Source organism: Cornus florida, unplaced genomic scaffold, assembly GCF_030987335.1.
Source record: "Cornus florida cultivar Cherokee Brave unplaced genomic scaffold, ASM3098733v1 CherokeeBrave_3.0.0_Hap2_Chr08, whole genome shotgun sequence".
In the NCBI taxonomy this organism is placed as follows: domain Eukaryota; kingdom Viridiplantae; phylum Streptophyta; class Magnoliopsida; order Cornales; family Cornaceae; genus Cornus; species Cornus florida.
In genome coordinates, this window is record NW_026775578.1 from 54,150,396 (window position 1) to 54,161,228 (window position 10,833).

At 28.2% G+C, this 10,833-nt stretch overlaps 1 protein-coding gene across 1 annotated transcript; it reads left to right on the plus strand.

Annotated features, from left to right (window-relative positions):
* Window positions 1–543: 543 nt before the first annotated feature.
* On the plus strand, window positions 544–1,428 carry LOC132270279 (uncharacterized). Its single transcript, XM_059771466.1, has 2 exons — window positions 544–736; window positions 848–1,428. The coding sequence occupies exons 1-2, from the start codon at window positions 544–546 to the stop codon at window positions 1,426–1,428; spliced, it is 774 nt and encodes a 257-aa protein (XP_059627449.1).
* The last annotated feature ends 9,405 nt before the right edge of the window (window positions 1,429–10,833 follow it).

A 10,833-nucleotide genomic window follows, 5' to 3' on the forward strand; every position in this document is an offset into this window, starting at 1 on the left:
ATCTAAAAAAAAAAAAATCCTAACTATATTTTAATATTTAATAATTTATTAAACCATTTAACAATTCATTTCATTAAAGGAAACAATAAATTCCATTAAAGGAAAACAATTAATTCAATTAAAGACAATAAATAAATAAAAACACAATTAATTCAAATAATTCAATTAACCAAGCAACAAAATAATTAAATAATTAAAAATGCAACAAAATACTTAATTAAAATACCAGGACTATCCTTTTAAAATTAGGGATATTACAGACCATGCTACACCTTTAGATTAATTTAGTTAGGTAGATGATCCATGTCTACTGAAGATAGTTTGTACTAAATGATTTACTTTCATGTGCTAAAACTTACAATTTCAGAACCTTGATAGGCATGCCTAGGGATGATGGCTCATCCCACAATCTAGTTTAGGTGGATGGGCCATGCCAACTAAATATGGGTTATGCTTAGTTTTGAATTGTATGAATTTCTGAAAATTATTGTAGTTGTTGTATGCTTCTACACATTACAGTTATATATAATTGTTACTAAGATTATGGCTAATCATTTAGCTTTGGTGTTGCCAAAATTAGTTGGAAAGGAACAATGTGATTTTGTGAAGGGGAGGAAAATCCAAGAAGCAATTATCTTGGCTCATGAATTGGTAAGGGATTTCAACAATCCTAAGAATCCTACTATGGCATTGAAGATTGACATTAGGAAAGCTTACGATTCTATTTCCTGGGATGGTTTGCTCACGGCTTTAAAGAAGTTTGGTTTTAGGGAGAGATAGATTGGTTGGATTAATGCTATTTTTCAGTCTTCTAGGTACTCTATTTTATTCAATGGATCTCCAGCAGGGTTTTTTCATCCTGAGAGAGGGCTGAGACAAGGCTGCCCCCTATCTCTTATATTGTTCACTTTGATCACAGAATTGTTTTCAACCTTAGTAGCAGATGCAGTTCAAAGAAAAGAGTTAGTGGTGTTGAAATCTATGGCAAAGTACCAACAGCCTATTAGTCATCTCTTTTTTGCAGATGATGTTATTTTGGCTTGTGAGGCTTCAATTCATAACTTTACTGTTCTGGAAGGCATTTTCAGAAGATTTGAATCTGTTACAGGACTTCAAATTAACCATGGAAAGAGTAGGGTGTTATTTTCTAGAGCTTTGAGAAGAAGACATGTGTTGCTACAGGTTTTGAAATGTGCTGAAGATGATTTTCCCATTAAATACCTTGGGTTACCTTTAAGCCCTGCTAGGTTAAAGAGGGTTCAGTGTAAGGATCTGTTGGATAAAATTATAAAGAAAATTGTATGCTTGAACACAAAGCTGCATTCTCTTTCAGGTAGATTGGAGCTATTAAGGGCTGTTATTACTCCTATTTTCCAATATTGGTGTTGTATCTATGATATTCCTGTGGCTATTCTTAATCAAATTTAGAAGAAATGTCGTGACTTTCTATGGGGAAGTACTGAAACTACAAAGAAGATCCATCTACTCAATTAGAAGAATGTTGCTACTCCAAAAGCTGAAGAAGGTTTGGGGCTGCGGAAGCTATCAGATGTTCAAGTTGCTGCTAGATGTGTGTTAGTTTGGGACTATTTAACCAGCAAAGACAAACTATGGATTTCTTGGTTTCATTACAGATATGCTAAAAATACCAACTATTGGATTATGGTTGTTAGGCAAACCAGTTCCAATATATGGAAATCAATGGTATCTGTTAGAGATGTGGTGCAGGGAAATATTACATATCAGATTGGGAATGGCTGTCAAACTAGTCTGTTCAAGGATCCGTGGTGTAGGGGGCAATTTTTCAGTGATGTGTTTAGACACCGAACTGTTAGAAGCCTACATTTTCACAGGGATGTCAAGGTTAATTCCTTAATTTTGAATGGAGCTTGGAATTTTCATCTTTTACAAGGTGAAAATTTTGCAGCAGTGAAGTTGTTTTTGCAGAATATAAGTATTAAAAATGGAGAGGATAGTATGCAGTGGAATGAAGGGAAATTTAGCTTCAAAACTGCTTGGAATAGTACCAGGATTACTGGTTTAGAAGTGCCTTGGTTCAAATTATGTTGGGGCAAAGCAATGCCCAGGTGGTCCACAATTGCTGTTTTGGTGTTATTGGATAAATTGCCTACTATGTGCAATTTGTAGAGAAGGAAAATATGCTTGGTTCCTAGATGTGATCTCTGTCATAATAACATTGATTATAATGATCACTTGTTTGTTCTCTGTCTTTTAGCTCAAGGAGTTTGGAAATGGTTAGGTGAGGTCTTGGGTTGGGATTTAAATAAGTTCCAGGAGGACTTAACCGTTTGGGATTTGTTCCTTTGGATGGATAAGTTGTATCAACATTCTAAGCATTTACAAAGTCTTTTTGCTGCTGTTTTATGGTATATTTGGAAGGAAAGAAATAGTAGGATTCATAGCTCTACTTATTTTTCAATTGAAGCAGTGGCAAGGGCTGCTTTTTTGGAAGTTTGTGATATGCAGAGGATTAATTTTACTGATGTTATATTGTAATCCATTTGTTGCGGTCATATTTTTGTATTAGAAATGGGCTTTTTCATTAAAGCACATATTCTTGGTTTTTTATTTTTGTCTTTTCTCTGAGGGTATGCCCTTTGTGCTCCTGTAATCATGTTGATTTTTTGAGCAATATACAACTCTAATTATGAAATGAAAAAAAAAAAAAAAAACAGTTATATATAATTGTTTTCCCCAAGTTGATTGCATAGTAGCATGATTATGAGGTCTCGGTGAACTCGATTCCCTGCGCCACCACCACCGCTACGCAGGTTAGTACCGTCACCATTCCTCACCGATGCCGATTAGTACCATCACCGCCACACCCAATCTCCTTGTTGTTCCATCCAAGTCCCTCTGGTTTAAGCTCAGATGTCGCCGGCTTCTATAGACGATGCAACATGAAGCTCCACTGCTCTATTTCCTCAACCACAACCACCGCCATCATCTCCCTCCTCAACCACATCCGCGACCATCATCGACCCCGATCTGAATCTTTTACAGGATATATATACATATGTATATGTATATATACATATATGTTTATATATGTGTTTTGGGACCTGATCTGAACCTTCAACGCTTCGAGCGATGGTATATATCGCCACCGTCGTCGAAGAGAAGATGTTGCCCTTGTAATTGATGGCGTCGAGCGATATTAGTAGTTGGTGACTGTTGTTGTGGTGGCGGCGGATTCGACGATCTTGGCCTGGTCGAAGTTGGTGACTTCAACAATTGCTCCGTCGCGAAGTTGGGGTGGTATGTGTGTGGGCGCGGCGGTGGTCGCAGTGGGTGTTCAGTGTTGTGTGGTGGTGTTTGTGTGGGTGCGGCGATGGTTACAGTGGGTGTTGTATGGCAGTGGTTGTGGTGGTGGGTGTTGTTTCGGAGGCGGCAGTAGTAGGTATTGTGGTGCCGCGGTGTTTAGGCAATGGCAGTGGCGTTGGTGGCATGGTGGATATATATACATGTGTGTGTGTGTGTGTGTGTGTGTGTGTGTGTTATATATAAAAAAAATAAAAAAATAAAAATGGAAGGATGAAGGAAGAGAGAATGGAGAGAGGAGAGAGTGAGAGAAATGGGTTACTAAGGTTAGAAGGGTAATTTCAAATTTTAAATTGGTCGATATAAAAAAAAGGGCAAAAATGTCAATTCATTACTATTAGGGTGTCTTTAGTAACTATATGAAACTTGAGGGGGTGTCACTATCCAAAAATAGAATAAATTGTATAACTTGTATTTGTATGTTCTTCTGACAAACCTTAACGGGTGTTGTTGTACTTTACCTTTTTCTTAACATTTACACCACATATTCCAAATAGCACACGTTTTCCTAGATAAACTTATTATTAACTACTCCTTTATTTTTTTTTTTTTTTTTTTTTTTTGGGCCTTGTCTTTCCATGTGATCAGGTTCATATGAAACCAAGGCACACAAGTTTTTATTAATTGTATTCTTATAGTGGTAATTGAATTTTTAGTCTGTCCACTGAACTCCAGTTGCTTGATAAATTGCTATTAGTAGTTGAAGATATCTATTGTTTTCAAACACATGTCAGTGTTTGTGTTATTTTTTTGACTTATTATGATTTATAATTAAGTCTAATTGCTTAAAATATAAATTTTAATATTTATATCTTATGATTGAAAATAACTTAAATGAGAAATTGCAACTCCTTAAATTTTATTATTTACTCTTAGAAATTTGTTTATTGCTAATGAATGTGAAAAAGATAACATATTTTATTTCATAAATATTTAAAATTTAAATTAGTCAAAACAAGTTACTAATTAATTATTCAATTACTCAAAACAAATTGCTAACTAATTACTCCGTATTTGTAAAAAGGTTATATATATACTATTATCTATATCTATCAATACTATTATTACAGTTTCAGTTTTTTAGTAATTATTTATAAATATAAAAAAATATTTATTAATTAATATAAAAAGAATTTTTAAAAGAGTTTCTAATATTAGGTGTTTAGAAGAGTTTCAATAAAAATACTTAATAATAAAAAAAATTAAAACAGTTTCTATAAAACTCTAGCACAAATTACCTATTTAGTGTGAATTTTTTAAAAAGTTTCTATAAAATTCTAAGACAAATTACCTATTTAGTGTTTAGAAGAGTTTCTATATAAAAAACTTAAATTACTTATTTATTATGAATTTTTTAATAAAATAAAATATAATTAGATAAGAAAATATAAATATATACGTCATAGTAGAGTTAAGAGTTTCTATAAAACTTCAACACAAATTACCTATTTATTATGAGTTTTTTTTTTTAAATTAATATAAGGTCTTTAAAAGAGTTTCTATAAAACTCAAATTATATATTTATTATAAATTTTTTTAATAAAAATAAATCTAATTAGATAAGAAAATATATAATTTATTATTATAATGATTTTGTAAATTGTTATCATTATTTAATCTTGTAATCTATTTATCTTAATTAATATATCAATGTAATTATTTTAAGAAATTAATTTTAATTATCATTGAGAAAATAATTATTTAATTACTTTATTGAATATTAATTTAAATTAGATTTTACTCTTACTAGTTATTATTAAAAGTTTAAAGAGTTTCAATATTTATTTATTAATATAAAAAAATATTTTTTAATTGATATAAAAAGAGTTTCTATAAAAAATTAGCACAAATTAGTTATTTATTATGTGTTTTTATTTTTAAATTAATATAAGATGTTTAAGAGAGTTTCTATAAAATTCAAATTACTTATTTTTATGTGAGTTTTTTAATAAAAAAAATCTAATTAGAAAAATAATATATAATAAATAAATAAATAATTCATATTTTATTTTTTTTATTTATCTTATTATTATATTTTCTTGAATTTTGTTAAGTTAGCGTTAATCAGTCCTCCACCTATTGATGGCCCATCCTTAGCTGTATTTATTTAAATAATATTGAATCAGTTCATGAAATTAGATTGAAAAATAACCAATAATTCTAATTGTTGATTTTGATAAAAAAATTAAAAAAAATAAAAAAAAATAATATATATATATATATATATATATATATATATAGTGACGGGACGGAAAATAAATAAATAAAAAGTAATCATTAAAAATTATATCTTTTGACATGAAAAAAAAATTCCTAAAAAACTATATTTATTAAAGAAATGATCTCTTTTGTCAAGATCTCTCAAAAAAAAAAAAAGATTAAATATATATATTTTTTATCTCTATCAAAAATATTATCTCTTTTAATAATACCTCAATATATATATATATATATATATATATATATATATATATATATATATATATTTATGGAATACATTATTTCTTTTGAGATGATTCATAAAAAATTACCAATCAAAAATTACAAAATAAAATAAAAAATTAAGTGAAAAAAAGTTAAATTCATATAAAAAGACAAAATTACCCCCTGAATATTAAATTCAAATACATTACAAAATATAAGATCTTACAAAATGACGCAATAGCCCCTTATTTTTTCTTTTTTCTCTCTTCCTATCACACCATCTATGCTTCTCTCTCTATATCCCCTAACATATACGCTTGTGTGTATATATACACTTTACAACACCACCACCAACACCGGCTGTTGCACAAATGTAGATAAAACCATAACCTCTTCTCTAATCCCCAATGTTACCGCTATAAAAGTTGCCAATGCCAATGCCAATGCCCAATAATTCATCTCGTTCTCTCTCCTCTCTGTCCTCAACACCAAAGACAACCGGCAATTTTGATTCATTCACAAAACAGATAAAATAAAGAGGCCAAGAGATAGAGCACATGACAAAAATGTCTAAATTTGAGAGTGATTCATTTGTTATTTTTTTATATACCTCTCTCCACTCTCTCTTCTCTTCTATTTTCTTCTCAGTTTATATAGAGAAACAAGAAGAAGAGAGCAGTCTATATCAATCCCATCTTTTTCCAGCTCGCTCACTCTCTCTCTTGGTTACCATTAATATTAGAGAACCCATTTGGAGTTCATTTGCTAAGACAAGCCAAGAACATGATTGTGTGGGTGGTGGCGGCGATTGATGATTTGGATTGTGTGGGTGGTGGCTACGGCGGCGATTGGTGATGGACTGTGATTAGGATTGTGTGGGTTTTGGCAGTGGCGGCGATGGGTGGTGGCGGTGGGCGGCGATTATGTAGTGTGCATACATACATACATACAGAGTGAAAGGTTTGGGTTTAAGGGTTTAGCTTTGGGTTTGATCCAAGCTATTTAAGTAAATTAAAATATCAATTTTATATCAAAAGTAATAAAGTCAATTTATCGTTGTCAGGTGTGTTTGTCCATTTTTCAGGGGGTATATTTATCCAAAAAACAGATAATTTTTATCTATTTGTCCTTTTGCTAAACCTCATGATGTGGTTGTACTTTACAAAAAAAGTTATGACATTATAAATTAAAGGATGGTATATTAATGAATTCAAAACTTTTTTGTTATTTTTTTTTTTTAAATAAAAAAGGTAAATAGAGTGTAATCGAAAAAAAGTGGAATGTAATATAACTACCCAAATTTAAAAGGTAACTTAAATGAGGAATGCTAAGGACAACTATTGGATTCCTTTTAAACTCATTAAATACTTGTTTTCTTATTTAATGAGATGCTAAAAACATGCATTTATAAAGCAAAGATATCCTTTTAAGCCTTTATTCTTTCTCATCATATTATATATATATATATATATATATATATACACTTTAAAAGTGAAAAGAGTATTTTGTATTTAAGAATTACAATATAATATTAAAAAACTTACTTATAATAATACAATAATATTAATATTATTAACTTACTAAATAAGCAAATTAAGTTTTTTAATATTACATTAAAGAGTTTCAGTTGAAAATTTTAAAATCTATACAATATTTTTTTTTCTTTTGTCGAGATTTTTTTTCTTTCTTTCTTTTATAAATAAATTACCCAAATACAGTTTTTATTCCTTAGTTTAATTAGAACATAACCTCTATGGAGTATAACAATAGGTAAGTTTTTAAATATCATATCAATCAGTTGAAATTTTACATAATCTAGACAATTATTTTTATTTTCTTTTTGCCAGTTATTTTACATGTTTTTGTCCTTTAGTTTAATTAGAACACAACTTCTATAATAAGTTTAGTTTTTTAACTAATTGAAACACAAGCTCTATAATAATAGATAGGTTTGATAAGTGAAAATATTAAAATAAAAAATTATTGTAATTATATATATACACACGTCCATATAAATATATATATATATATATATATACACGCGTACACGTATGAATCAAGACAGGAAAGAGAAAAAAAGTTTTAAGGGTATTTTTGTCCTAAAAGATAACTTTTTTAGTCTGCCATTCGTTAAGGAAACAAGTAATTAATAAAGTTAAAATGGCCAATGACTTTGGCTTGATTTTTCTTACCATTCCTCTTATTTCATATATACATATATATATATATATATATATTATAATTTATCTATTCCTATAATACATTTAAAAATAATAATTATACCTTGACTAATCCTTGTTGTATTAGAATTTTTAGAAGTTTTTCCTTTATTCCTTTCTAGAATAGGGGAGGAATTATATATATATATATATATATATATATATATAGACACATCAACGCAGCTTCATAAATCTCATTGTACTCAGTTGTGGAAGTTATTATTGCAGACTTTGGTAAGATCTTTAAACTATTCATATTCTTTATTTTCATTCTCTTTTTTCATTTACTTATTCCTTTTTAAAATTATAATGTTGTTTCTTATTGTGTTTTTACCTACTTGCTATTATTCGATCATGTATTTATATTCATATGCTTAAATAGTTTCATTTATAATTATATCATCAATTAATTGTATCATGTTATATAAATAAAATAAAAATACTTTATTTTAATGGATTATATAACTACGTGTTGAAAAAAAAAAAAAAAAAAAAAAAAAAAAAAAAAAAAAAAACCACTTTGCATCAATATTAAGGCTTCTGCCATGAAATACAAACGTCTAAGGGTACCATGGTGCAGTTACGGTACGCAATTTTAACATTGGTGAGGGGGTTTAACATGCAATTTACAGACTTTTATACATCATCCTTAATCCCTAAAAAATCCAAGTATATTGTTCAGACTTTAGAGAGTGTCATTATATTACTTGCAATTTAAGGGTAATTTGAGAATTACTTGAAAATATACCGGCTCGTGTATGAACCGACGCCAAAGGGAGGGTCTTTTTTACAACATTGATATAGATGAGGGTTCAATTTGCAAGTCCAAATAGTTTAGGGTGTATTTTTCACTTTTGATAATTGAGGGTTTTTTGCACTTTTGCCTTATTTTTGTTTTCAAAACTTGTTTTTATTAATTGGATTCTTATAGTGGTAATTGAATTTATACTTTATCCTCTTCAAACTCCAATTGCTTGATAAATTGCTATTAGTGGTTGAAGATAATTATTGATATATATTATTTTAAAACATATTATCCGTGTTGTGTGTTATTTTTTTGACCTATTATGATTTATAATTATGTCTAATTACTTAAAATATGAATTTTAATATTTATTTATAATTAGTATTTATATCTTATGATTAAAAATAACTTAAATAAGAAATTACAACTCCTTAAAATTTATTATTTACTCTTAGAAATTTGTTTGTTGCTAATGAATGTGAAAAGGACAACGCATTTGATTTCATAAATATCTAAAATTTAAATTAGTCAGAACAAGTTACTAATTAATTATTTAATTACTCAAAACAATTGCTAACTAATTATTTGTAAAAAGGTTTTATTTATATATATATATATATAGTTTTGCATATGAAAAACTAATTAAAATTATAAATTAAATTTTGAGTTTCGAGCACCTGCTTTTTTCTAATAGTATGATTCTGTAAAAATGTTAGTTGAGGAAGTTATCAATAATGATTTTGTTAAAATGTTAGTTGAAGATGTAATTATTATTATTTCATATATATATATATATATATATATATATATGATTTTCTCCAATTTATTTATTTTTATTATAATATATCTATCCCTATAATACATTTTTTTTGAAAATAAAACCCTCACTAATCTCATAAATATATATATACATCTACGCAGCTTCATAAATCTCACTGTATTCTTCATCGTGGAAGCTATTATTGCAAACTTTTGTAAGTTCTTTAAACTATTCATATTATTTATTTTCTTCTTTTTTTATTTGTTTTATTTACTTATTCCATTTAAGATTATAATATTATTTTTTATTGTGTTTTTACTTATTTTGCCATTATTCAATCATGTATTTATATGCTTAAATAAATTCATATATAAACTTAGTATATTATTGACCAATTGTATCATGTTACATAAATAAAAATTCTTTTTATTTTAGTGAGTTTAATTTATCACTCCATGTTAATATTAAGACTTACAATGAAACACAATTACCGACAACGATACTGTGTGCAATTTCCTTAAATAGACTCTCGTTTTTCTATTTAAGGAAAGATTATATCTTTATATACAAAGGTAACAAAATAAACTCTCCACTTTTATACATCTACTGATATGGTTTGCATCCCCCAAGTGTGAAGTTTAAGATTATTTAAGGTAAGTTGTTTTGATTGTTTATATTCAATATATATATATTGATATTGTTTTTATGGGTTGGGACGGATTGTGACCTGAATTTGGTTGTGGCTCAATCAGATTTTAATATTGAAAGATTAGTTTTTTCAGATTTGTTAGTAACGAGTTTGATATGATGAATTACACCACTAACTTATTCATACTATAGTTAACCACCAATAAGTTTGTCTAAGTGTTTTTTTTTTTTTTTTTTTTTTTTAGTGAATTATTTAGTTTAAAATTATAAATCCCGTTTGAATTTTTGCCAATTATTTAAGTATCGTAGATATAATGTAAGTTATTGTGATTATTTGAGTATTGTAGATATAATGTAAGTTATTAAAATTATAAATCCCATTTGAATTTTTGCCAATTATTTGAGTATTGTAGATATAATATAAGTTTATGTGATTATTTAATATTCTTTGATTTGTTGACATTGCAGGAAATTAACGAATTCAATGGAGGAGTCAGATTGGGCATGGCTTCCCAAGCAGTTATTGGATATGATTCTAGACAATTTGGTTTCGCTTTCTGAATTTGTTCAATTTGGTGCGGTTTGCAAACCATGGCAGTCTGTGGCAATGGAGAACAAACTTAAATTCGTTCAAAATAAGTTGTCTAGACAAGTTCCATTTTTGATGGTGCCTACGGAAGATAATAGTGACGAAA